The 26,607-nt window shown below is 36.5% G+C and overlaps 7 protein-coding genes and 1 long non-coding RNA gene across 12 annotated transcripts; 6 read left to right on the forward strand and 2 right to left on the reverse strand.

Moving 5' to 3' along the window:
* Window positions 1-376: 376 nt before the first annotated feature.
* Window positions 377-1,341, reverse strand: LOC118438294. Its single transcript, XM_035858246.1, has 2 exons — window positions 927-1,341; window positions 377-866 (listed from the first exon to the last, which is right to left on the reverse strand). The coding sequence occupies exons 1-2, from the start codon at window positions 1,223-1,225 to the stop codon at window positions 377-379; spliced, it is 789 nt and encodes a 262-aa protein (XP_035714139.1). The 5' UTR covers window positions 1,226-1,341.
* A 4,555-nt stretch (window positions 1,342-5,896) lies between these two features.
* On the forward strand, window positions 5,897-10,657 carry LOC110857664 (homeobox protein prospero). 5 transcript variants are annotated; one of them, XM_035858127.1, is made up of 8 exons: window positions 5,921-6,131; window positions 6,381-6,546; window positions 7,124-7,379; window positions 7,804-7,908; window positions 7,983-8,675; window positions 8,921-9,089; window positions 9,588-9,840; window positions 10,273-10,657. In XM_035858127.1, the coding sequence occupies exons 5-8, from the start codon at window positions 8,660-8,662 to the stop codon at window positions 10,366-10,368; spliced, it is 534 nt and encodes a 177-aa protein (XP_035714020.1). In that variant the 5' UTR covers window positions 5,921-6,131; window positions 6,381-6,546; window positions 7,124-7,379; window positions 7,804-7,908; window positions 7,983-8,659; the 3' UTR covers window positions 10,369-10,657. The 5 variants fall into 5 exon arrangements, with proteins under 5 accessions (XP_035714021.1, XP_035714019.1, XP_021961957.1 ...); XM_035858128.1 differs by lacking the exon at window positions 7,983-8,675 and having other exon boundaries at window positions 5,897-6,131; XM_035858126.1 differs by having other exon boundaries at window positions 5,906-6,131; window positions 7,804-8,675.
* Window positions 10,658-12,482: 1,825 nt separating this feature from the next.
* Window positions 12,483-14,554, reverse strand: LOC110857665 (mucin-22). The gene is made up of 2 exons (XM_022106268.2): window positions 12,768-14,554; window positions 12,483-12,697 (listed from the first exon to the last, which is right to left on the reverse strand). The coding sequence occupies exons 1-2, from the start codon at window positions 14,466-14,468 to the stop codon at window positions 12,515-12,517; spliced, it is 1,884 nt and encodes a 627-aa protein (XP_021961960.1). The 5' UTR covers window positions 14,469-14,554; the 3' UTR covers window positions 12,483-12,514.
* A 1,096-nt stretch (window positions 14,555-15,650) lies between these two features.
* Window positions 15,651-19,562, forward strand: LOC110857666. The gene is made up of 3 exons (XM_022106269.2): window positions 15,651-16,196; window positions 18,450-18,938; window positions 19,031-19,562. The coding sequence occupies exons 1-2, from the start codon at window positions 16,054-16,056 to the stop codon at window positions 18,934-18,936; spliced, it is 630 nt and encodes a 209-aa protein (XP_021961961.1). The 5' UTR covers window positions 15,651-16,053; the 3' UTR covers window positions 18,937-18,938; window positions 19,031-19,562.
* LOC118438229 lies at window positions 16,205-18,248 on the forward strand. Its single transcript, XR_004836663.1, has 2 exons — window positions 16,205-17,067; window positions 17,160-18,248. It is a non-coding gene; the product is annotated as an uncharacterized LOC118438229 (long non-coding RNA).
* Window positions 19,563-20,329: 767 nt separating the features above from the next.
* On the forward strand, window positions 20,330-22,615 carry LOC110857667. The gene is made up of 2 exons (XM_022106270.2): window positions 20,330-21,157; window positions 21,578-22,615. Exons 1-2 carry the CDS (start codon window positions 20,417-20,419, stop codon window positions 22,406-22,408), a joined length of 1,572 nt encoding a protein of 523 aa, XP_021961962.1. The 5' UTR covers window positions 20,330-20,416; the 3' UTR covers window positions 22,409-22,615.
* Window positions 22,616-23,359: 744 nt separating this feature from the next.
* Window positions 23,360-24,707, forward strand: LOC110857899 (cytochrome P450 2K6-like). The gene is made up of 4 exons (XM_035858248.1): window positions 23,360-23,461; window positions 23,753-23,887; window positions 24,080-24,297; window positions 24,354-24,707. Exons 1-4 carry the CDS (start codon window positions 23,374-23,376, stop codon window positions 24,705-24,707), a joined length of 795 nt encoding a protein of 264 aa, XP_035714141.1. The 5' UTR covers window positions 23,360-23,373.
* On the forward strand, window positions 24,665-26,335 carry LOC118438230 (cytochrome P450 2U1-like). The gene is made up of 5 exons (XM_035858130.1): window positions 24,665-24,847; window positions 24,923-25,101; window positions 25,173-25,290; window positions 25,356-25,497; window positions 25,576-26,335. Exons 2-5 carry the CDS (start codon window positions 24,986-24,988, stop codon window positions 25,755-25,757), a joined length of 558 nt encoding a protein of 185 aa, XP_035714023.1. The 5' UTR covers window positions 24,665-24,847; window positions 24,923-24,985; the 3' UTR covers window positions 25,758-26,335.
* The last annotated feature ends 272 nt before the right edge of the window (window positions 26,336-26,607 follow it).

The raw sequence follows: 26,607 nt of genomic DNA on the forward strand, positions 1-26,607 counted from the left end.
CACACTTAACATGTACATTTACTCTTAAAGAAAAACATAAAAACTCAAGAAATATTTGTGTAGAACACGCAGCATGCACAGTTGGTATCTATTAATAGCAATAAGTTAATATTGTTAAAAAAATTCATAATAATATGTATCTTTAAATAACTGAATTATTTTTAAAAAAGACTAAATATTATTCAGGATGCCTATCTACATAAATACTCATTAAAAACTAAACAAATGTTGCGTGTTAATAAAATATCACATGCACACATACATAAGTTGATAACTTACCTATGTTATTTTTTTAAATTGCCTTACAATCTACATACTTATTTAATCATGATTACAATTTAACTTTAATTTACATATTTTAAAAATACATTTAAATCTACCGAGTAACTTTCTCCTGGGGAAATGTTATCAATAGGGTAAAAATATTATTCGCTATAAAATTATAACACATCAGAATTGCAATGTTTCGCACTTTACGAATTGAACCCATCTTTACACCAAAAGCATGCAGGGCGGCTAAACGTTTTCTCGAAACTTTTCCACTTCTCGCGTTAACTTCGTTGCGAATATGCCGCCATAGTTTGTCCGATACTTCGTAAATTGTAGTGGCAGGAAGCAGCGTCACGACAATGACGATCAATTCATTGTTGAACATAATTGGGAACGGGATATACTCAAAAATTGGGAGGAAACTTTTAAATCGGATCGCGGCAAAGGAACACGTGACGCACATGGCGGTAGGGATCAAGACGGACAACATGGGAGGGAGGAGTGAGACGAAGACGTGGTTATAGTAGGTAATTAGCACGTGGAATTTTTGAGATAGTGAGATCTTCTCAGAAAACGGGGTCGTTTTCCGATCAATTCTGCAAAAAGTTACATATTTATGTTCATACGTTTCTTAAACACCGTCTAATTTGACCAACCTCCGAAAATATTCCATCCAGAAGGCTGTAGGAAGCAGAGTGGGCAAGATTGAGAATACATCCGTCGCCATCATCAATACCTGAGAAGTCTTTGCGTATGCTTCGAAAATGAGAAACGCTAGGAAAATGACGTCCATCTTGTTCGGTTTGGAGGAGTGAATGAGAGAATAAAAATACTGTTGTCTTGCCGGAACAACGGAAAACATGACTGTTACCGCAACCGCGTACAAAAGTGCGATCCAAATTACGGTAATGAAGTGAACAGCGATTGTGTTGAATTTCCATAAAGTCCTCTTCATTTTAGCGGTTGGGTATTCTATAAAAATATGTAAATGTAACTTTCAATTACGATAAAAATTCTACGTTTTCTAGGCGATTAAAGGAATACTCCCAAAAATTCTATAATATACGTATATTTCCAGTCTCGAAATTTTTAGAATAACCAAATAAATAAAAAAATGACCTTTTAGTTGTAAAATTTCACAAAGAACAGGGTAAAAGGATTTTTTGTAAGTAGGTACATACATTTGTATTAGTGCTTGTAAATAAATGTTCGTCATAACGAACTCTGTGTTTAAATTGTACTCAAAATATGCTACCTAGAAAAATTCAACTGAAAATCGGAATAAAATATGTAGTTTAAATATCGTTTAAGACTTAAATCCCATTGCATCGCACATTTTCTTCCATAATTTGACAAAACATTTTCAAGGTGGGAATTGTACGTGGAAACGTAGAGAGTTCACACTAAATAGATACATATATCTTCTAGAAGTTTAAAAATTTCCGAATATCCCATGAAATTCAAATTGCATAAGTACACTCGTAGACATCCAGTATTAAAATAAAACCAAGGGTATTCATATGTGAACTTCGTGTATGACGTTCTACAATATCGGTGACAAATTTTTACGCTATAGTTATAATACCAAGCGGTAGCAACCTTAACACCGAGAAATGTGTGTATCTATACCAGATTTATAACAGTGTACATTTTGTCTGATTTGAAACCTTACCTCTTTCAAGATCACTTGTCAAAAGTCTCACGCCATTAAATAACGCCACAAATTCCCACTTTTTCGTCCACCCATTGTAGAAAGTCACAAGACTCCAAACTGATAAAATGATCCAAATCCAGAGCCAAACAATAGCTTGGAATGAGCGATTCGATTCCAATTTTTGCGTGTGTTGGACAAGTCTCCAAATGAGAAAGCAAAGGAGAAAGAACGTATGAAAAACTGCTCCGAGAAATGTAAATTTCCTCGTCACCGTAGTCGAAACGGAGAAAGTTCCACGGGCAGAGTTCCATCGGAACGGATTACTTCCCAGTGATGAGCAAATTTTCATAGAAATCTCGATAACTTTTAATGTTCGAGGGTTAAACATTTTACAATTTACTAGGTAATCAAATTATCCAATTTTAAAATTATTTATGGGGAATACGTTTGATTCAGAGCGAATTAAACTCCATATTTTTATTTATTTATAAGTTTATCACTCGACTACAAACGAATATGAAGAATTTAAAAGCAAACTTTATGGCAGAGTCGATACTTTCCCACTGATATCCATGCAGCAGGGCAACATTAAGTACATTTTTTTTCTGTGACGGGAAATACTGAAATTAAGGAGCATACAATCTTAAATCACTTTTATGGTTGACCAATATTGTGATGAGCCCATTCACCAACTAGGAATAGATTCTCAATGAAACTGCTGATGACTCCGGTGCTAATTATTTTGATGGGAGTAATTAAGAAAACAAACAACAAATTACACTTATTGTTATTGCTCCAGATATACATGAATGCATTTTAAGAATTTTGTGAGATAGACAATCACTTATCATTCAAGTGTCTCTTTCTGCCTGCTCAATTTTTCTGACGACTAAACATGTCACGCTTGGCATTTTCTAATCAATGAGATGGGTTATAGTCGACAATATCGAGTAGCATTTATTAAAAGATGCAATGAAACGACTGTTTTAATGTCAGCTCCTTGCACGAGTAGGATGGGAAGTTAGATTTTGTCTCATTTTATAGCCTCTTATAGGAAATAAAATTCTGCGTATAAACCTGAGGTTGTTTTTTGCTTAGGGCGGACCGGCTCCGACTGTAATCAATGAACACTCTGAATTGAAACATTAATTACTGTTATTTGTTTATACACAAGTCACTTGGCTTAAATTTGAGTACGATTTTGGGGCTTTTCAAATTATTTACTTTAGGTTTCGTGCTGTGCCACGCTTAAAAAGTTTTAATAAACGAGCCGATACGCCCACCTTGCCATTCATCGTACTAGACGAGGAACGTTTGACACGATTAAAATCAATTATTTTTAAAAGCCCCAAATTTGACTCAAATTTAAAACAAATGACTATTATGTAAAAACATACCTATAATTAATGTTCCCATTCATAGTCTAATTCTTTAATTACAGTCCCCGTCGTAATTAACACTATTTAAATCAATTAATTTGAAAAATATGAAAAGAGTAGTGATATGAGTAAGGTGTGAGGTATGAGATAATTGCGGCGGAACAATAACGAGTATGTATTTATGTATCAATTTCGTATATATCAATTTTGTAATTTTGTGTCCGAAACATACTTACAGGAGACTGAGACGAGTTTAGAGTCTCAACATAAGATTGCATATATATGTACGTACGATTATATACAGTCAATGGAAAAAGTATTGACAACCCCCACGCCAGCTAAATAAAATTGGCTGTAACCTTGGAATGCATTATACAATTGGAATGAAAATGTGTAGGCCTTTACCAAATATAATGTAGTTTTCGATTATAGTCATGTTTTATTGATTAAAATTAGATAAACACCGTTTTTAAATGATTTGTTGGAAAATTTGCAAAATTTACCTACAAAAAGTATTGGCAACCCTTAACTTAAAAAATCATAAATCAAAGAAACGCCAATTTTATTATGACAAACTGCTTCTAGTATTACGTAGCACCTCCCCTCGACGCAATACGAGCAAAAATACGTCGTGGAATTGATTCAACAAGTTTCTTTATAACGCTTTTCTATATGGCTGCCCACACTTCCTTTGAACTTTTGACAAGCTGGTTTTTCGAAGAGTGGTTTCCCACCGGTCCCTCTTTTCTCAATCCGGGCAATCAGAATCACATCGGGAGACTGTGCAATCAACGAAAGAAGCTTAACCTTTTCTATCTCCAAAACCTTGCATCGTTAAATTGGCTACATGTTTGGGGTCACTGAATTTTCGGAATATAAAATTCCTTCATATGTCAGATTTTTATCAAATAATTTCAAATTATCGTTTAGAATGATTATTTGGACCTCATTGGTCATGATTCCATCGATAATGACCAGCTACCTACGCCACGACCTAGTCATTTAACCCCAAACCATAATCGCTCCTCTTCTGTGTTTAGCTTTCATAGGAACATATTCGTTTTTGTGAGCCTATTATGGCAGCCGCCAGACTTGAACCATTCAATTTGCTCCGAATAAGTAAAATGTGCTTATGTCAGACCAGCAGAACCTTTTTCATTCATTGGAAGTCTATTCAGGGTGGTATTTAGTCCATTCGAATTTATTGAGTTGGTTCGTTTTGGGGACCCTAGCGTCAGTCGGGCTTCTGGACCCTGAAACCCCATGGCATGATTTTTGATTGATCACAATATTGCATGATATGTTGACGCCACAGTTGGTTCTCAAATTCAACATGGTTTTTGGGGTTAAAATCTTCCGATCTCGAGTGATAATTTGCTTGATTCATCAGTGGCTCGTGGGCGTAGGTGGCTTTTTTCTTCCGCACCATGGAAAAGCAGAAACTAAAATTGTCATTTTATATTTCTTGGCTACATTTCCAATAGTAAATATGGAAAAGTATGTTTTCCATTGATTTTTCGATATCCAAGTTTTTTTTTGCGAAAAAGAAATGAATATTTCTCGCCGCGCCAAATACAGCTCGTTTGGTGTCGCCATTTCGGTTCCAGATAACACAACTGCTGACTTAAAATGTAGCTATCGTCATATTTTGTCACCTAATTAACTTACGGTAAAGAAATGTGGTAGGTGATTAAGAAAATTGTTTCGCGTAACTAATTTGGCCACATGTTGCCAATACTTTTTGCGGGTTAATTTTGCAAATTTTCCAATAACTTATTTAAAAACTGTTTTTATCTAATTTTAATTAATAAATTATGATTATAATCGAAAACTACATTATATTTGCTGCATGCAAACACATTTTCATGCCAATTGTATAATGCATTCCAAGGTTACAGCCAATTTTATTTAGCTGGCGTGGGGGTTGCCAATACTTTTTCCATTGACTGTATATAAATAAATAGGTAGATAAATACATCACAACGATATATTGAGTCAATGGACAGTATCAGGCTCCCATGGCTAACCCGAAAGCTTATGCGGTATGTATGTAAGTACGTAATAAACCATAAATTATATAGATGATCAATGAATTTTCACATATTGTCGTATGAAGGTGAAAATTAAAAAAAATACGTACACATTATTATGTATGTACATATAGAATTTCATACATATCTCCCAAAAATAATCCGTCAACTTGTTCATGGACACACAGAGGTACTATCTGCTTTATTGTCAAAAATAATTTTCAAAATTTTCAATCCTTAAATTTGGAGATTAATCTAAATTAATTAATTACATCCAAATGTCACCAAATTTCTTACAAATGTATTTATGTACATAAGTCCGGAAAAACTGCTGCAGCTGCCGCACTTACATGTAAATACCTTTTTTATGTAGGTAAACATAAATAAAACTATTAATATACATAGTCGTGACGACTTTTGATGGAAACATTTTCTTGGAAATTGGGGAAACCTTTGCTTGTCTTATGAGAATTTGTTCCTACTCATTCATTTACTAAATGTGACATTTTTCTACCTGACTACAGAAAGCGATATGGCTGTCCTTCACAATTCTAACACACCTCAATAATTTTTAGTTTACTTATTAAAGATATGAAAATAATCATTCTCACTGTTCTCACGTCCACACGCTTGTTTACATCACTTGCATACATGTGAAAATTTTTGCTGCAGATCCGCTTACATATTTAAATAATTCAGTACAAATTGAAACTTCAATAGTTTCTTCACTTAATAAATTAGTTGACAATACAAAAGTCTTGTGTTAAATCTTTAATTTCAACATGGCACCGAGCAATGGTAAGTACTTGATTAGCTTAATTCCAAAATTGCTGTAGGTTAGGCTAGTTTGCATCCACAACTTCAAGAAAGTTATGATGCGCAGAAATCAGCATATTTTTCAAGTCAAATGTGCACATTTATTCGAGATGTAATTTGCATATTTCGGCTTCTGTATTTTTACATTCAAATTCCTAAACTTTATGTCGAAATTAGTTTCCGTATATATTTAGTAATGTATAGTTAATTGTAACCACTTTTCACTTTCAGACCACCTCTCATCTCAAATCAAACTCACACTGCAACACTTCATTAAAGCCAAGATGATCTTCTTTTGGACCCAGTTACCCTCAACAAGAAAAATCCAGCAGTACTTTCCCGACGTGGAGGATCCCTCAGATATCGAACAGATTGAGAAATTCTTTAGAGCATCACGGTATGTAATTAATATCAAGGAACTTTTTCTTTTCTCTCCCGCGCTGGTATCCTTCCCATACTATTAGCATGGGAAGGATACGAAGGCGGGAGTGTAAAGAAAAAGTTACTTGCTACTATGTACATGCATGTACATACATACATTTAGCACGTGCCAATTTAGTCATGCAAAAAATCATAAGAATCGTTCTAGCAACAATTTCGTTTCACACGAGTTACATACATTAATCGTTAAATAATAAGTGCCCTAATTAATAGGGGTATTCATTGGTGTTCGCATCGCAATATAATTTTGCAAAAATGCGAACTAAAAATTGACGAACATTTAGCAACGCTGGCAAAAAATTATTTTTGGAAATTTATTGCGTATGCCCAAACCTAGTACATATTTACCTAGTTTGCAAAATATTTTGAAAAATTATGCTACGATGTGAACATGCAAATTCATAATGATCCTCACTAGATTTGGATATGCGCAAGTTTACAAATGAATTTTGAAGCCAAAATTTTTACAAACTTTGTTTTTTTGCTGAAAAACAAGGCGGAATTTTACTGAACACCCCCAATATTAATTTCAGGATCTTCTTCTATGCCAAAATTAGACAGGTGGCTCGCGCCTTATTCGCCCAGAAGCCACACGCGCATTACAACGCCATCACGATTCGTGAGGATTACAAATTTTACAAATTGCTGAGCTATTATTTCGACCCACTTCGAAGTATTAAACCTCCCGAAGAGTTCCGCTGCACGGTCATTCAATCCATTCAGGATTACTTTGTCGCGCTGCAGACGGGAGTGGAAGACGAGTCGGAATTTATGAGAAGGGTTGGACAGGTATGAAAAATTTTGGCCATTAAAATTATTTATGCGGCCAACAGACTCATTTCAGATTTGTAAACTGTGTAAAATTATGGAGAAGTTTCATCAATTTGCGTCAAATGTATGTAGATAGCTTTTAGCGGAATTGGGTCAGATCAGAAATGATTACAAAATTTTGGGAGTTGCGAAACTTCATAAAAATTGTACAGTTACATAGAAGAAACATTAATCAGTATAAATAAGGTTTACATATTTGTACATGCTTTTCCATGAGGAAAGCAGGGTCAAAATCTCGTGCAAACTTGTGTCCCTAAATTTTTTTTATATAAGCAAAATTAAGTTTTGCACAGTTTACTATTTTGGTTATCCGAGCAAATTTCTATGCATTTGAATGTTTTCTACAGTAATTTTAATTGGTTTCTTTTGTAATGAAATTTAGGCTATGATGCAGATAGAGAAAGATCCCCCAGAGTGGTTACAATCCAGAGATTTCATGGAATTTGTGCATCCTGAAGGTGACCCACCGAGTCGCTAAGATTTCAAGGTGATGGACCAATTGGGCAGATGGTGGATTTTTTAATGAGTGGACTAACTTTTATAATGGGTTTTAATGAATAGTACAATTGCTGTGTGGAAATATGCAGTAGCCATTCTCAAATAATATCCGGATCCCAGCCACCGATTACGGTACATAAATTTGTAAAAAAATTAGTTGGCACTTGAAATTAGTTAATTAATCCGGATTGATTTTCAAAATTAAGGATTGAGAATTTTGAAAATTGTGTTGTTGCAATAAAGCTCAGATATTATCATTTATCCATAAAAAAATTGATGGATTGATTTTGGGAGATATGAGACGCTGTATGTAAATGTATAAATGAGTATTAGTCTAAATTTATGTTTGTATCTATATTCGTGACGACTTGTCTTGGAAACAATTTCTTGGAAACTGGGGAAACCTTTGCCTTCTGAGAATTTGTTCTTATTCATGATTTCATACACACATTAAATGTGACACATATTTTTTCTACCTGACTCCAGGAAGCGATATGGTTGTCTTTCACAATTCTAACACACCTCAATAATTTTTAGTTTACTTAAAGATATGAAAATAATCTTTCTCACTACTCTGATGTCCACACGCTAGTTCACATCACTTACATACATGTGAACACACTCGCATTTGTTGCAGATTCACTTAATATTTAACTGAGCAGATACTAAAAATTCAAGTTTTACACCATTTAATAAATTATTTGACACTCAGCCCCTGTCATCAACTCCTTAATTTGACCATGGCACCGAGCAACAGTAAGTACTCGATAGCTTAATTCCAAAATTTCCGTAGGCTAGGCTAGAACTTCAACAACACGATTTATTTTGAGTCAAATGCGCACATTTATATATTCAGAATGTATCAATATGCATATTGGGTGTCAGATTACATATAAGACTATTTTTATATACGCATTTCTGAAATTCATTCCAAAATAATTACATATTTTCATTATTTAATAATGCTGCCATAGTTAATTGTAACCACTTTTCACTTTCAGACCACCTCCCACCTCAAGTAATCAAACTCACGATGCAACACTTCATTAAAGCCAAGATGATCTTCTTTTACACCCAGTTTCCTTCAACGAGATCAATCCAGCAGTACTTTCCCGACGTGGAACACCCCTCAGATATCGAACAGATTGCGAAAATCTTTGAAGCGTCACGGTACGTAATTAAATATGTGCACATGCTAAATAGCACATGCCGATTTCATCCGAAAATCATAAGAATCGTTCTGGTAAAAGTTTTGTTATCTTATCACATTACTCGCCAACTAAATAGTGCCCGCATTAGTAGGGGTATTCATTACATGTTCGAATGTTCCTTTGAAAAAATTCGAACTAAAAATTTACCGTATTCATTTCGAGTTGGCACTTGGCACCTTTAGCAACGTTCGCAAAAAAAAACAAAGTTCCCAAGTTCGCAAAAAAATGCTTTGGAAATTAATTTGCGACCTTTCGCATCTCCAAGCCTAGTATTTAGTTTGCAAAATATTTCGAAAAATTATACTTCGATGCCAACATACAAACTCCTAATGAGCCTCATCAGCCCAAATTTGCAAATGAATTTTGAAGCCAAAATTAATTACGAACTTAGATTTTTTGCTAACGTTGCTAACAATGCGAATTTGTATTGAATACCCCCATCCAATATTTATTTCAGGATCTTCTTCTACGCCAGAATTGAACAGACGGCTCGCACCATATTCGGCCTGAGTCCACGTGCGCATTACAGCGTCATCACGATTCCCACGCATTTCAACCTGTACAAAACGCTGCACTATTATTTCGACCCGCTTCGAAGTACAGAACCTTCCGAGGAGTTCCAGCTCAAAGTCACTCAATCCACTCGGGAATACTTTATCGCGCTGCAGAATGGAGTAGATGCGTCGGAAATTGAAAGCAGGGTTACACGGGTATGCACAATTTTTTCAACATTTTTAGTCATCAAATTTATTTACATTTGCAGTCAAAAGACTCATTTCGGATTTGTAGCAGTGTATGTAAACTGTGTAAAAGTGTCAGCAATTTACGTCAAATGTAGATAGCTTTTGCACGCGGAATTTAGACAGATCGGAAACGATTGCAAAATTTTGTGAGTTGAGGAACTGCATAAAAATTGTACAGTTACATAGAACATTAATCAGTATAATTGAACTTACAATATTTGTAGATGCTTTTACATGAAAAAATGCAGGGTAAAAATCTAGTAAAAACTTGCGTCGCTAAATTTGTTATACTTATTTTGCACAGTTTATTACTTAGATATTTTTGTTATCCGAGCTAATTTCTACATTTGAATGTTTCGTGTAGCAATTTTAATTGGTTCCTTTCTTAATGAAATTCAGGCTTTGAAGCAGATAGAAGAAGATCCCCCAGAGTGGTTACAATCCAGAGATTTCATGGAATTTGTGCATCCTGAAGGTGACCCACCGAGTCGCTAAGATTTCAAGGTGATGGACCAATTGGGCAGATGGTGGATTTTTTAATGAGTGGACTAACTTTTATAATGGGTTTTAATGAATAGTTACAAATTTATGTGTTTAACATAATCTTATCATATCTACATACGTAGTCTATAGACAATTTTAGAAATAATTTACTTTGAGCATTTATTATTTTGTATTTTGTTATTTTTAGTACCTATTGCCATAGAAAATACCTTTTTAAGATGGATAATAGTTTTGCGAACTATGTTTTGCAATAAAGAAGTACTTAACATGTTTTTTGCAATTCACGATGTTTATTTTATAGACATATTAAGTAAAATTTACACACTTACGTGGTACAAAATGAGCCAAAAGTGCAAGTCTTTTTCGCATCGATTTCACCAAATTGCACATAAAAAATTACAAATTCAGTTTTGGGTGGGGGGATTAATATAGCATAGCTGTTTTTGAATTATATTCAACCACACCCCCTTCAAAAATTGGGGAAGAAAATTGGGAAAAATGAGAAGGTCAATGTACACTCGGTACAGAAAGAAGTAGATACCAACTTGCATTTGACATTTGACTTCCCTCATGAATATGAACATTTTGATGCATCAAGACTTTTAAAATTCGAAAATTGGCGGTTTTTCGACCTACATATAAATCGTTAAAAAAGTGACCTTAGCGGTCATTTCGCGGCTGACAACCTGATGCCAGATTTTTCTTCGTCAGAAGTGCCACATTTTCCGCTTTTGTTGTCCGCTGCGAAATGACCGCTACCATGACTTTTTTGGGGTCAAAGTTTCTGAGGGAGGGGCTTATACGGCAGGAGCCGTAACAATGTATAGGTATTTATGATATACATAAAGGTAATTACATAGAAGCTATTAAAACAGCCTCAAATCGCCCCAAATTTAAAACTTAAGCTTTTCTGAATTTATAATGATGATATGCATTCGAAAATTAACGCTATGAGGCTTATCAACGAAGTTATCAATTTTTCAGATAAGCAAATTTAGTTTATCCAAATCGCCCCAAACTTAAAACTTAAGCTTTTCTGAATTTATAATGATGATATGCATTCGAAAATTAACGCTATCGGGCTTATCACTGCGCTTATCAGTTTTTAAGATAAGCAAATTTAGTTTGTCCAAATCTCCCCAAATTTAAAACTTAAGCTTATCTGAATATATAATGGTAGTATCCACTCGAAAATAAACGCTATCGGGCTTATCACTGCGCTTATCAGTTTTTAAGATAAGCAAATTTAGTTTGTCCAATTCGCCCCAAATTTAAAACTTAAGCTCAACGATTTATCAACTGAACCAACTCGTGTAAGAGATGAAAAGCATCTCAACACGAGTTGGTTCATAATCCCGGTAAACAATTTGAAGAGAGTGAGAAGTGAGACGGACCACCATACGGCACTGGCAACGACAGTCAGCGGTGGTGGTGGATACCCACCAGAATCCGAGTCTCACTCTGCCTTTCGCTAAATAATGGAAACTGCGTTTGTGAAACGGTTGGGCTGGTTCAGCTCACGTGTTTATTACCGCATATGCATGCGTACAGACATATATGCAGTTAGCAAATTGAATAATTTCATCATTAAAAAACTGCATCATGATTTAGTTGTAAAATCATCAAAGCAAATACTGTTATTTTATTTGTATGTACATGTTTTGATATACATAATTATAAAATTTATGGCTGTAAAAATTCAACTCCAGTCTTCAGTATTTGCCAATCACCACTTTTTTTGCATATGCAACTATTTGAAAGCTGTGTATGTAAATGTGTAACAGGACTGAAGATTTTTGAAGATGAAAATAGCTTCGAAGAAACCGAAAAAGAGGGGACGTTGTACGGAAACAACGCCGACCGTTGTATTAAATTGCTTAATTGCTTGTATTTTATATTATGTACAAACCGTATAAATTAAAAATACCCTTCCCCGACACGGACACACAAAAAGGATGACGGAATTTGTGCGAGTACTTTACACCAAGTGTTTGTATGTTATGGGTGAAATTTACCAACGAGATGATTGAAAAGGTAAATTTTCTAATTAAAAGTGCATACGATAATGAATGAATAACAATTTCGGGTTACCAAACTCGCCATGATTAATTTTTTGTTCGACATGTTTATTAAAAAATTATATCCTCTCAAATAAAATAACCACCAACATAGAAACCACTCCCATCCATCCCGCTCTAACTTCCATTGCTGAACTCATAGGATTCCTTAAATTGATGGATTTCCACTGTAAATTAGCAAATGCTCCCTCCGGTAAGTCGTCAGTGGTTCCGTATCCGACATAGACGTGAGTGCGTCCTTCCTAGATATGAAAAAGATTATTTATTAGATTTAAGTGTGATTTTTTAACGTTTAATTGTAATGAAACTTACAATCTTGATATCGTCATCATCAGTTGAGTCAAGGAGACGTTCCCATTGCACGTAGGTGTAAGTTACTTCTTCTTCTATCGTTTCAGTGGCGTTAATAAAGGTCCAAGCGTTGCCGGTGTAGGGACCGCCAAGGCCATTCGTATCTCCACTAGCGAGAACTTTTTTCTCGTACTTTGGAAATACTGCTTGCCGATTTTGGAGGAGTTGGATCCTCGGGTCATCATTAATAGTTTCTCCAGTGGTAGTTGCCTCAGTAGTGGTCGCTTCAGTAGTGGTCGCTTCAGTAGTGGTAGCTTCAGTAGTGGTCACTTCAGTAGTGGTAGCTTCAGTAGTGGTCGCTTCAGTAGTGGTAGCTTCAGTAGTGGTCGCTTCAGTAGTGGTAGCTTCAGTAGTGGTCACTTCAGTAGTGGTAGCTTCAGTAGTGGTAGCTTCAGTAGTGGTAGCTTCAGTAGTGGTCGCTTCAGTAGTGGTAGCTTCAGTAGTGGTCGCTTCAGTAGTGGTAGCTTCAGTAGTGGTAGCTTCAGTAGTGGTCGCTTCAGTAGTGGTAGCTTCAGTAGTGGTAGCTTCAGTAGTGGTCGCTTCAGTAGTGGTAGCTTCAGTAGTGGTCACTTCAGTAGTGGTAGCTTCAGTAGTGGTCGCTTCAGTAGTGGTAGCTTCAGTAGTGGTAGCTTCAGTAGTGGTCGCTTCAGTAGTGGTAGCTTCAGTAGTGGTCGCTTCAGTAGTGGTAGCTTCAGTAGTGGTAGCTTCAGTAGTGGTCGCTTCAGTAGTGGTCGCTTCAGTGGTCGTCGCTTCAGTAGTGGTCGCTTCAGTGGTGGTCGCTTCAGTAGTGGTAGCTTCAGTAGTGGTAGCGTCAGTAGTGGTCGCTTCAGTAGTGGTAGCTTCAGTAGTGGTAGCGTCAGTAGTGGTCGCTTCAGTAGTGGTAGCTTCAGTAGTGGTCGCTTCAGTGGTGGTAGCTTCAGTAGTGGTAGCGTCAGTAGTGGTCGCTTCAGTAGTGGTAGCTTCAGTAGTGGTAGCTTCAGTAGTGGTCGCTTCAGTAGTGGTAGCTTCAGTAGTGGTCGCTTCAGTAGTGGTAGCTTCAGTAGTGCTCGCTTCAGTAGTGGTAGCTTCAGTAGTGGTCGCTTCAGTAGTGGTAGTTTCAGTATCTGTGGTCGTCGCTTCAGTGGTCGTCTGTTCGGTAGTAGTTCCTTCTGTGGTTGTCGGACCAGTAGTAGTTGAATCCGTGGATGGGTCAGTTGTAATAGTGGAACCGGTAGTCGTTGGTGTGATTGTGGTGGGCGTGGTCGTCGTTGGCGTTGTTGTGGTGGGCCTGGTCGTCGTTGTGGTGGGCGTGGTCGTCGTAGTTGGTGTGGTCGTGGTCGTAGGTGGCGCAGTTGTGCTTGATGAGTCCGTGTCTTGCGTTGTTGAGCTGGGTGTGGTCGTAGTTGTCGTTGGCGTCGTTGTCGTCGTGCTTGGTGGCCGTGTAGTTGTTCTTCCATCATATCCACCAATCATAACCTCTGTCCCATCCCACCCGTCCTCATTATTCAGCCCCAGCCCAACCCACCCAGTCCCCCTTACTTTTGCCGTAAACGAGATTTTTGTATCATCAAGGGTCCATGATAACACGTAATTTTCTCCAAATTTTTCACTATACGGATTCTCTTGACACGCAACTAAAGTTATCGATGCAATAAAAAATAGAAAAATTACAAAGCGCCCCATATTTAATTTAATCGAATCGTAACTATGGCAACAAAAAAAGACAAGTTAAACCACAGCTACCCAATTGCGACTGGTCCCAGGCATCATAAACCGGACCAATTTATTGCACTAATCCACGAATAAATACCGATGTCGGTCACTACGATAACAGAAAAACAATTCTTGTGCCGTGCGTAATCATGACCAAATTTTCCAGGGAGAACGGTTATCACCTTGGGCTCCTTAATAAAAGCAGCCACAACGAAATAAAGATAAGTGAGGGTGCCATAAATCTAGGTGACGCCAAGTTTTCAGATCAGATCACGCTTTCTGATAATGTCCGGATGTATGGCGTCCGACGAGCAGGACAAAAAAATGATTGATTGACGTACGATAAGACCAGATCGTAAAATAAAAAATTGGCAAAATTGAACTTGAAAAATGTGCATGGCATGATTATATGTATGTAAATATATGCAAGGGATATATTACATACAACGTTCTGTGTAGCGAGTTTTCATAAGTGTACATAATTATCCAGGTTATAATGCTCATATTTGCGATCAATAAATTCATGAGAAATCAATATTCGAAAATAGCAGAGTTAAGAAAAATTCTTCACGTAATCAATTCGATAAGTATTTATCTAGACAAGATATGCGAAATATTCACTATTCATTTGTACTAAACAAATATTTAGTTGATGTAGATAAGCCGATAGAATTATGCGAATATTGAAATATTGCAAATTTATTTATAAATCAATTAGTTGACAATTTGCAGTGCAAATTTTGCACTCATTTTATTCAATGCTCGATATTGATCAAGTGTTATGCCTGCATTTGCATTATCCTTAATTAGAGATTACGTACATACCTAAGCAGATTACCTATTCGCATGACGAAATCTATGGCGTGAATAAAATGCTTGCCTTTATTGAACGATAAAGATAACAGCTTTCGTTCGAAGGCAGAGTTATTTATGACTAATTACATATGAATTTGTGACAAACATGTTAAAAATTAATCAAAAAACATACCCAAACTTTCAAAAATACTTCAATTTTTTCGTAAAAATTGTTCAAAATAAGTGCAGAATAAAGCTCGAAAGACATATTTTGTTCTTCGAATTTGCATTAAATACTCCGTATACATATATATGCATATTATTCATCAAAAATGTATGTGTGTCATAATCTACATAATATATCCTTCTAATGTCAATTAATTATTACACAGGAAACGTTTAGCTAATAGTCTCCATGGAAATGGAGAAATCGAGATAACGTATCACATATTTAAGGGACCGTTCAAAAAATACGTAACTATAAATCCTCCTTTCTAAATCATCCCTTATGATGGGTCCCTCCCTTTGACATATAATTACATAGCCACCACATCATTGACGACTTCCGAACTTATTCCCTCTGCACATCCATCTTGAACGGTCCTTAATAAGAATCGGCACCACCACTACCACTTTCCCACCACATGCTCACTTTCTTTCTCGGACGTTTTTTGTGTTTTATTTAATTCTACTCGAAATTTATTCTAGTTTCGTAATTTCACAGTTCTTTTGTAGAAATAAAATTCCACATTGATCTCAAATGTCGCCAAGACAATCCTTGCCCATGTCATCGCCAAGGTCGGACGTCAGCTCAACCTGGTACAAATGCAACACTTGCCAAATTCTTCTCGAGTCAAAGTCACGTCTTTTGAAACATTTGGGGGAGAAGCATTTTGGAGAGAGGTAAGATATTTAAATTCAAATTAGTGGATCACATTTCCGGTAAGCTTTGTTAAATAGGAATTGCTCAATAAAATCTTGTAAATTTGAAATAATAATGTAAAACGTCCAAAGTTTGTGAAATTTTATATTTTTTTTCCTCGAAGGGGAGTATTTTCATAAATTTACAAGGGTACAGAGTTGTTTGAATATTCAGAATTAAATAGTTAACTGATTTATTTAAATAACTTCTCAAACAATTAATTCTTAATCATTTGAACGAAGAACACACTATTTATTAGGGGCCGTCCATAAATTACGTAACGCAAGAGGGGGGAGGGGGGGTCATGGGAAGAGCGTTACGAATTGTTATGTAGGGGGAGGGGGGTATAACAAATTTGTTACGTAACGCATTTCATAAACGCGATTAAAAATCGGATTGAACTCATGTCATCCAGAAGGTTTCAGTAGGTCCTCTCAAAGCTCTAAAAAAGATCAGATTTTTCTGCTCATCGCTCATTCTGATCTTTTTTGCTCGGCTGTGCGCATGAGATTTCGCTCAAAATCAGATTTTCTTGCTCAACAAAAAAATCGAGTTTTGGGTTGATTTTCTCTCTCATAATCCTGCTCATTCTGCTCCACATCAGCACATCAGCTGTTTGTTTACTTAAATTTTTCATTTAAAAATTAAGCAAAGTTTTCTAAAACATATTCTTTATCATTATGGGTCCCAAGACCAAGGTTAAGAGTACCAGTGTCGAAAAAGTTGCAAATCCTGTAATTTGTCGTAAAAAACGTAGCGTTGCAGAGATAGACGGCAAAGACTTTTCGCTGGACACCACATATAAAAATTGAAATGGCACATTATGTGGTCGACAATTATACCGCGTTTAAGGTAAATGATGGTTTGTTATCAACATGTAATTTTGTATGACCATATCCTTAATACAGCAAAAAGTATTGAGAACTAATTTTATATTTTTATAGCTCGACCGGCAGTACGAACTAGATTTGAAAAGGTTCGAGATGGACAAAGAGCTGCGACTAAAAGAACTGGAATGCGCAAACAAAAATCTAGAGAAAGGACGAGAAAATTCAGCGAAGCTTAGCGAAGCCGAAAACAAAATACTGGAACTCAAAATTCAATTGGAAATTCTTAAATCTAAGTCCTGAATATGAGATTTATAAAACTGTTTATTGCTGCTGCATAAAATGAATTATTTGAGATAATGCCGTTCGTTTTAATTCTCCTGCAATATTTTCACAGACTGGCACAGTTTCATCATTGTTGTCCTCGTTATCAATAAAAACTTCATCTCCCTCCTGCACCCATGGATTGCGTGGTATCATTATATTATGTTAAGACCACATAATGATAAAAATTCTAATATCTCTTGACGTTCAGTTATTTTCGGCATTTTGTGTAATTATCAAACTGAATTTAGAACCATGAAAATGATAAACAAACAATTGAACTTCCCACAAATACAGATCACGATTCTCAAGAATTATGATCGATTAAAAAGTGGTACGTTCAAGGTTTGAGCAGAAAAATCTGATTTTTTATTTTTCTGCTCATTGCTCATTTCGCTCATTTTTTGAGCCTTGAGAGCTCCTAGTGTACGCATGTAAATACGTTTTTCATTATGGTGCTCACATTAAAAGAAGAGCAAAATTCTTGCCTACTTGTAAACCATCATTCCTCCACAGTGACCTCGGAGGGCGATGGTGTGACGTAAGTTTCACGATTAATTGAGCCTTACCTTTACGATGAGAATTTGATCGGAATTTGCCGATCACCTGAGCCCCAACGAGGTCACTTAGGCGCCATGATGGTTGTCAAGAATTGTACTCATCTATTAATGGTCGTACGATAGTTTTCCGGGTGCAACTTGACAAAAGGTTCCATTGTGAGTCTTGGTAAACGTTGAGAGACCTGTCAGATTTACAATTTCCATTTCTTGTCGAATATGATTTCGGTTGTTCTTGAACAAGAAATTCACAAAATTCTAATTTATCTAGCAATTTAAAAGAAATAGAAGCAATAAAAGCGACATTTGTCTACACAACCTGGAACAAATGAAAATTTTGCAAGTTACTGTTAAAGAAATTACCTGCGGTGAAATCAAATTTACGTTACGTTACGAAGGGGGAGGGGGGGGGGTAGTCGAGAAGCGTTACGATGCCGTTACGAGGGGGGAGGGGGGGTCTATAAAATGATGATTTTTGCGTTACGTAATTTATGGACGGCCCCTTATTTTTATTTCATATTTTCAGCCCAAAGACATCAAGAAGGTCAAGTACATCCCGAGGAGTTAAGAAGTCATCCGATTATAAAAACCAATATGAAAAAATTTGCATTCGGCCTTTAGAAATTGTCGTAAGTAACGAGCGATTCATATTTAAACGGGTATCAAAAGTATCTACCCCAAATCGACCTCAACCCGCCGGTCCCAGTTCACCAATAAAATCAAGCCTGACCTCAATTCGACCTCAACCCGGTCCCAGTTCACCAAGTCGACCTCAAGCCGGTCCCAGTACAACAAAAAAATCAAGTCTGACCCCGCTCCGATCCGGTAAGAACAACCAAAAACAATCAATGGTCGCCTCACAGTCACCGGACGCTGACCTATTCATCTCAACACTGAATGTTCGCGACGATGATCTCGTCCTGCATCCAGGCTACTTTCCTTTCGTTTGTCGTTTCTGTGATTCAACGAACTGCAAGTCATGTGAAGTTTTTGATCAGACCAAGTTCTTTTAGAAGTAAGAAGGATAACGATACATATATTTTAAAGCATAAACTTGTTAAAAATAAAGTCCTTATTAATTGATACTTTGTACTTTCTTCTCCGCAGATACTTTGTATTTTTGCTACAACGTCCTGTGAAATTATTCAAGATTTATTGGATGACATTATTATTTATTTTGTCTCAAGAATTAACTGAAATTAAGTCAAGAAATGAATTATATATTACATGCACAATTACTTATTATCTTATATTGTATATCCTCACTTGTATGTACAACTTTAAATTTCCTCATCTTTGCCACGGTTCAGTCTGGTTAAGCAGAGTTATATTCAACTTCTAGAAATTAATTGATGTTTTTCTTCACCGGTGTTTCATTGTGTGATCGTATTTATGTAGTAATTTAGCGTTTTCTAAGTAGATGTTTTTCATGTTAAAAAATTCAAGACTCTTAATTATTTAGATACACTGTTTCAAAAATAATGTTACTCTTTTAGAGTGCAATTACTTTTCAAAAGAGCAACATTATTTTTATAAGAGTAACAAAAATAAATGTAAATTTCCATTTTCTATTGTTCACTATTTTATGCTGGTAATTGAATACATTAAAAATGAACTGATTTGTATTTACAACAATTAAGTGTGATACCGATTTTCCATGCCATGAATGACATCATTTATGTATTGTGACCACCATAATTTCTTATAAATATTTGCAAACATCATGATATAATATTGAGTAACATTGATGTATAAAATTCACCCTTGGACATTGACACTGCATTGGATTATCCTGAGTCACATGCGCTTCGTATCGTACCAAAAACCCCGACGTTAGAGTCGTATGTCATAAATAATTAATTATGATTATTATTGCACGGCTTTAAGACATGACGTGCCAGCCTCGTCTGACTTTATTTCTGAATGCGATCGCGAGTGACGCATCATATTTATTATGTCACATCACTGATCTGACATAATATATATCATAAGTTGTCTTCACACAAAAATAGAGAGCTTTGTCCGTGGGTGGAATCCCAAGATTTCATGACAAAAAGTGTGAATATCTAGTTTAGTGCAATTTCATACTTCAGTATGTATGCGAATATGCAAGTTTGCTTTATGCACCTATGTACTATGTATCTATGTACCCATGTATTACATATGTAATCCTTTATCTCTTCTCCCTGTCTCATCCTCATCCCAATATTACCAAGATATATGAAAACATACGTACATTAAGCAACATACACCTTGATAAATGTACGTATGTACATATGTAATATTATTGTGGCGTGGCGTATCTCCAACCCAAAGTCCACGTTTCATCCATGATATTTTGTTCTCTAAAGTCCAGCCAGTCCAGTACATGTTCCAGTCGCCGGCATATATCCGCATATATCCCAACGGTGAATCATCCTCCAGCCAAAACACACGTGTTTTTATCAATAAAACCACCATCGCTCCAACTTCCTCCCCACATTCGTAATTCGCATGCACATTGCATCGCATGTAGTAGTTCAAGTTTATTTACTGTGTAAAGATCTGGTCCCTCAAATTAAGTACAAATTTCCAATAAAAATGGCGATTCTATCCATTTTCGGATTCCTTGTCGACCCCACCGACTCGTATGGATCTCCACTACATAGGAAATTTTCCCAACATTTCGTCACCTTTATAACCACTGCGGTTTCCCTCGTCACTCCCACAGCGTTCCTTTTCCTCACATATTTCGCACTATGTACCACAATTTGGCACACTTTTCCCTTATCATCAACTATCTTGACAGTAGTGCTCGTGTTGTATTCACTTCTCGAAGTCGTGTTCTTTTTGTATTGTTACCTTTTGCGAAGACGGTTTAATCAAGTGACCTCGTTCCCTTATCTGGATCAAGATAAGCGCCACCGATACCTTGACCTTGTTATGCAGCATTGTGCCAATCCGTGGGTCTCGTTGTCGCGATGGTTTTACAAGCATGACGCCACGACCGTGTCGACGTCTTGGATGAGGGAGTGGATCGCGTGGGCGTTCTTTTCCAAGGACGGGGACGACCTGACGAGTACAGAGCAGGGACAACTGGACGAGTTGGTGGATAAAATCTTGGACAGATTTCCACCCCCGGGGGACAAAAGAGAGGACAAGGAGGAGGAAAGAGATGAAAATGAAGAGCTGAATTTCATGCGGTTACATTTCGATGAGATGGTGGTACAGCAGAAGCCATTCATTGCGTATTTGGTGAGTTAAGAAATAATTAAAGACGTAATTTAATTTATGCGTAGTAAATCTGCATGTAAATTTTACATGAACTTCAGTTCATCAGAGTAATTTATGCATAGCTACATATATTACTAAGTTTGTAATAGCATGCAAAATAATTTTATAAAATGCAGACGCTTTTATCTTTAAAGTTTATTTTGCATGAAATGAATTTAAAAATGGCTAACAATTCAAATCAGCTCTGAATTAAATTAAGATGTTAATCTTTCTTTATTAAAAACCATTACACGTTTTAAACTAATATAAGTAAAAATTAATCATTTGTGTAACTAAACATTAAAAAATAATCATATAAAAATTTCAATTAAAACCTACTAATTTAATCAAGACAATTAAATATAAATTAAATTATCAACTAATCTCCTTTATTTCCCCCAGGTAATTTCCATCATGCAATTTGGCGGATCATGTTTCCTCACCAAGGCCGGATTCACGCACCACGCCCTCTACACACCCACCGGATCCACCTCCACGCTCTCCTACTGGGCCTACAACCCCTCCACCCCCACCCACGGACCAGCCCCCACACCAATCTTCCTCATCCCCGGGATCGGAATCGGGGTCACGATGTACATCAACATCGTCAAAGCCATGCTCACCACGAACAAGCCCATCTACATTTTAAACCTGCCCCACATTTCGCTCAAACTGGTCACCTCCGTCCCCTCCATGGACGACACTTTGTTCGCCATCGATCAAATCTATTCTCGCCATAAACTCCCCGCCTGCACTTATCTGGCCCACTCGTACGGGTCAATCGTGACCACGTGGGTGCTCAAGAATCGACCCCCAACCTACATTTCGTCCATCGTCTTTGTCGACCCCGTCTGCTTCTCGTTGTGGGAACCGGACCTCATTTACAACTTTTTGTACAGGACGGCTGACTCGCCGATTCGACGTGTCGCGCAATACTTCGTGGCGCAAGACTTGCTCGTGGCGTATACGCTTTTTCGACGGTTTTGGTGGCTGGAAAACGTCCTCTTTCCCGAAGATGTCAACGTCCCGATGCAAGTTTACTTGTCCAGTCATGATTTCATTATTGATGCCGGCTCGACGTTAGAATATTTGAGGGGGAGGGGAGCCCAGGGGAATAATAATGCAGGGGGGAGTAGTGGCGGTGAAATTAATGTGGTGGAAATGAAGGGTTTGTCACATGGAAGTTTTCTCAATTCCAAAAAGTATACGAGAGAAATACTGAATTATTTGTGATTTAGGGGGATATTTAATGTAAGAAATGTTTTTGCACTGATATAATATTTAAAGGAATGCTTTAAATAAATTATTTTTGTATTGTAATGCAGTGATTGAAGTTTGTTGGGTAATAAGTCATAGAACAAGATATATATTATACTGTTTATGACAAGCAAATGTTGAGTGTGTATGTAAATAAATATTATATAATAATCGTTTAAAAAATTTGTTGCTACCTATTTGATACGCTAGTTACGCATTGCATTGCTTCACATCGTCATTATGTAATGTCATTACATTGTAATGCACTTCATGCATATATACACATACTTACATACATGTACCTACATACATTCACACGTTGTTAACTTATGTAATTATGTACACATGTAAATACTTAACTAGATACGTATGTACATACGTATTTAATGGGCAGGACATATCAGTCAACTTTCTTTCTCGAAACTCTTTGTATCGTATTGAAACTTTGAAACGTGATCACTGCATACATAAATACAACCAGTGGCCGCGGAAGCTGTGGGGACGTGTGGGGACATTAACATTGTAGGATAGGGGAGGGAGGGGTTTATATCTATAACATGGGCAGATGATGGGGACATCGAATAACCGTGGGGACATGGATTTGGGTGGGGGTGGGGGTGGTTTTATAAATGCCGCTTTTTTATCAAACATCCACTCCAGTTTCTGCTGACTCGATTTGCAACAAAGTTGATTGTTTTGTCACATATTAATTCAGTCAAGCATTTTCATGCTTTCGTAACGATTACATAAGTAAATATCTTCCACAAGTTCAAGGCTGGGTGGGCAGAATCCGGACCCACCACTTTTCATACAATCTACATGTACATACATACTTATTAAATAATTATGGGTTTCACTAACATAAAACTGTAAATGATCGTATTTTTAATACTGCATGGTTATCTCACTATCAGTAGCAAAATTTGCTTCACTGGAGAACCATGTTTGTCTATTACGCTCTTGCGGTTACTGCATTGCTGATAATTTACTACTTCCGTTTCAAAGATGATCGTAGCAAGGAACCACCAGGTATTTACTTCGATATTTCTTTTACACAATTTGTAAAACGGAGTTGCAACCAGATTAATTTGCTAATTCGCTTATTCTTCTAAAATTCCGATGAGTTACATATAATTTTTGACTTTATTAAAGTATATGGACCTGGTTAAGCTTGGCGATTTTTGGGCCAAGAATTGAAATCTGACTATGTAAAAACGCGTCATATATATTTAATTTGAAATTGTGCCTTTAAAAATACGTCTACTCGGTTGATTTACAAAATTTTGATCCTATTGAACTTATTTTGATGCTTTGTTGCAGGGCCAAAACCATGGCCAGTTATAGGAAATTTATTAGATTTGGTTATGGCATCTGATAACATGACCTTATCGCTGGGAGTCTTGGCAGAAAAATATGGAGAAATATATTCCTTAAAGGTTGGATCTAAGAAGTCAGGTGAGCATGTATTTTTAAATATTTACATATATAATTTGCATATTTATATTTACATAAATATGTATGTATGTAGATACATAACTATGCAAGTTGTAAAATGTCTAGACAATTTAATTTCCCTGTATTAAAGTTAAATTGGAAAAAGTTAAAGTTAACATTAAATTGGACGTAAATAAACATGCTGTTTAATAGTGGTACTCACATCGAAAGAAGCCATGCAAACCATCCTCACCAATGACGTCACGTTTGCTCGAGATTTCACGGGAATGTTTGCAGATCGAACTTTCAACAAAAATTTAGGGATTATCTTTTCCGAGGGTGAAGTTTGGGAAAAGTTGAGACCTTGGACGTTTAGAACTTTGAGGGAATTCGGTTTCGGTAAATCTTCCGATATGGAGTATTTCATTCAGGTGAAACAAAAATTCAAATTTTACAATCCCAGGAAATTTTAACATCAAATTTCCAGGATGCATCCCAGCGCCTATTCGCCTCAATTGATGGCAAGATCGGAACCGATAAAAAGAAGAGCTGCGACCTCAATGTCGAACTTCTCTACAACAATTCCATTCTTTCCATCATGTGGCAAATGGTGGTTGGTCAGCTTTCTCTGGACGATGACCCGTACCTCAAACTACTCGGAGAGAAAGGAGATGCTTGCATTCGATCCGGTATTTTTGGGGCCAGCATCGTGAATGCGTATCCATTTTTGAGATTCGTCTTTCCAAAGGCGTTAGGATACGACGTGCAAATGGACTTTTTCAAGACATGCAATTTAGTTGCTCTAGTAAGGGAAATATTTTTAAATTTGAACGATCGATGATGTGACAAGCATTTTATCCGGTTTGCAGAATCTGTTTAAGGAAATGGAAGAAAAATGGAGGACGACATCACATAAAACGCCGACAAATTTGTTGGAAGCCTTTGTCCAAAATTGCGGCATGGATCCAAAACTTTTTAATTGTACGGAAATTTACCTTAATAAGTTATGTCAAATTTAAGTTAATTAATAAGAATTAATTAACCTTATGTGCACAGGTGAATTTCCAGATAACATTTCAAGACGTGCTTTTCTCCAGCACGGACACGTCCAACAGTTTCATGGAGATTGTCATTCTAAATCTCATAGTTTATCCTGAAATGCAGGAAAAAATTTATCAAGAAATTCTAAAAGTTTCACCGGATAGGAAAGACCTCAGTTTTTCAGATAGAAAAAAGTATGCATTTATTTAAATTAATTTGTTAAGAAAAATTGTATACATATTTTTAAATAATTGTATAAAATTAGGATGCCGTACATCCAAGCCTTCTTCTTAGAGTCGCATCGAAAAGGTCGACTCCTCCAGAATATGCTGCCTCGTCGCGCTTTGTGGGATTTTTCTTATAAGAACTACATTATTAAAAAGGTGCGAAATTTGTGCATAATAATTGACGGACAGTATTTCTATGTACGCGCATTGTTTCTTGCTAGGACACCATTATCATGGTAGACACGCGGCTCTACAATGAGAGCGAGGAAAATTGGACAGATCCAGATGCATTCAGACCGGAACGTTTTCTTAACGAGGATGGACAAGTTGTGAATGCAGGGAGCATTATCTCTTTTTCCTTTGGTGAGTGTGAGTTAGATATTTAGAGTTACGTAATAATGGTCATGTAATAATTTATTATTAATTAACTATTGTCTCCAGGGAAGAGGAACTGTCCTGGAGAACTACATGCGAACATTGTTGCATTTTTGTTGGTCACCTCACTCCTCCAACGGTACAAATTGAGCGTTCCGAAAGGTCAAGAAATGCCCAGATTGGATTTGAGGACTGGATTCACTTTAAAACCGTATCCGTTCCAGGCGACATTTACGAGGCGGCCGTGATCATCAATTAAGCCCTCTTCACACCAAGATTTGGATGCAACACGAAACTTGTGGCATGGGTGTCAGTGGCAGAAAAATTGTGAATTGTTCACACGGCTGAATTTTCTGGCACTGGTAAATGTGCATTTTCTGGGAGACTAAATACTGCTGAGAGAAGCGGAAAATATGAATCTATGTTTACAAATCCGTTATTGCAGAAATTTGTAGGTTCTCTACTTTTCTAAAACCAATTTAATTTTAACTTCAACCAGATTAATCCAAATAGTGAGGGATATTCGTAATACAAATAATGAAATATTAAACTGTTTACAAGAATTCTTCTTGGCGAAAATCAAGTTTAGAGAATCAAAAAATAATTAAAATAATTTCAAATCGCGCGGAGTGCAAGCTGAGACTGGCTAAACCAATCAGCACACTCCATTTTTTCTGCTGCAGCTCTGTCAATTCATTTTTCTATTTTTTCCACCATAAGCTCAAATGTCGGGGCAACCTGAGACATTTGGCGCTATATGTGGAACATATAGTATGTTGTCAGGCACTCTTATGGGAAATGTCGGGGGCTCGTACAAAACAACGGTTGGGCGTAAAGAGATGCCGTAAAGTGCATTAGATGCCTCTCGAAAAGTTTTAAAATGACTTTTTTCTAATTCATGGTATCTTGAACCATTTTCAAGAAATTCAATAAAAACCGATTTTTCGGTTTCGAAATCATAAATGTTTCGCTGAATGAATTGGGTGCATAACACAAAGTTGTATGTAATAGCAAATATGTTCATAACCGCATTATCTATAATATTTACTCGAAAATTTTTTCGAAATAATGCTAGGTACAGGCGGTAAGTTCAAATTT

This window comes from Folsomia candida, unplaced genomic scaffold (genome assembly GCF_002217175.1).
Source record: "Folsomia candida strain VU population unplaced genomic scaffold, ASM221717v1 Fcan01_Sc019, whole genome shotgun sequence".
Lineage (NCBI taxonomy): Eukaryota > Metazoa > Arthropoda > Collembola > Entomobryomorpha > Isotomidae > Folsomia > Folsomia candida.

Bases quoted from the DNA above. Each gene is read 5' to 3' on its own strand.
- LOC118438294 (XM_035858246.1), bottom strand. From the start codon at position 1,225: ATGAAGAGGACTTTATGGAAATTCAACACAATCGCTGTTCACTTCATT. The intron at 867-926 runs GTTGGTCAAATT...AACTTTTTGCAG, and splicing joins TGGATGGAATATTTTCGGAG to AATTGATCGGAAAACGACCC.
- LOC110857664 (XM_035858128.1), top strand. The intron at 6,547-7,123 runs GTATGTAATTAA...TATTAATTTCAG, and splicing joins AAATTCTTTAGAGCATCACG to GATCTTCTTCTATGCCAAAA. The intron at 7,380-7,803 runs GTATGAAAAATT...AATGAAATTTAG, and splicing joins TTATGAGAAGGGTTGGACAG to GCTATGATGCAGATAGAGAA.
- LOC110857665 (XM_022106268.2), bottom strand. From the start codon at position 14,468: ATGGGGCGCTTTGTAATTTTTCTATTTTTTATTGCATCGATAACTTTA. The intron at 12,698-12,767 runs GTAAGTTTCATT...TTTCATATCTAG, and splicing joins ATGATGACGATATCAAGATT to GAAGGACGCACTCACGTCTA.
- LOC110857666 (XM_022106269.2), top strand. From the start codon at position 16,054: ATGTCGCCAAGACAATCCTTGCCCATGTCATCGCCAAGGTCGGACGTC. The intron at 16,197-18,449 runs GTAAGATATTTA...TCATATTTTCAG, and splicing joins GAGAAGCATTTTGGAGAGAG to CCCAAAGACATCAAGAAGGT.
- LOC110857667 (XM_022106270.2), top strand. From the start codon at position 20,417: ATGCACATTGCATCGCATGTAGTAGTTCAAGTTTATTTACTGTGTAAA. The intron at 21,158-21,577 runs GTGAGTTAAGAA...TATTTCCCCCAG, and splicing joins AGCCATTCATTGCGTATTTG to GTAATTTCCATCATGCAATT.
- LOC110857899 (XM_035858248.1), top strand. From the start codon at position 23,374: ATGTTTGTCTATTACGCTCTTGCGGTTACTGCATTGCTGATAATTTAC. The intron at 23,462-23,752 runs GTATTTACTTCG...GCTTTGTTGCAG, and splicing joins TCGTAGCAAGGAACCACCAG to GGCCAAAACCATGGCCAGTT. The intron at 24,298-24,353 runs GTGAAACAAAAA...TCAAATTTCCAG, and splicing joins ATATGGAGTATTTCATTCAG to GATGCATCCCAGCGCCTATT.
- LOC118438230 (XM_035858130.1), top strand. From the start codon at position 24,986: ATGGAGATTGTCATTCTAAATCTCATAGTTTATCCTGAAATGCAGGAA. The intron at 25,102-25,172 runs GTATGCATTTAT...GTATAAAATTAG, and splicing joins AGTTTTTCAGATAGAAAAAA to GATGCCGTACATCCAAGCCT. The intron at 25,291-25,355 runs GTGCGAAATTTG...GTTTCTTGCTAG, and splicing joins AGAACTACATTATTAAAAAG to GACACCATTATCATGGTAGA.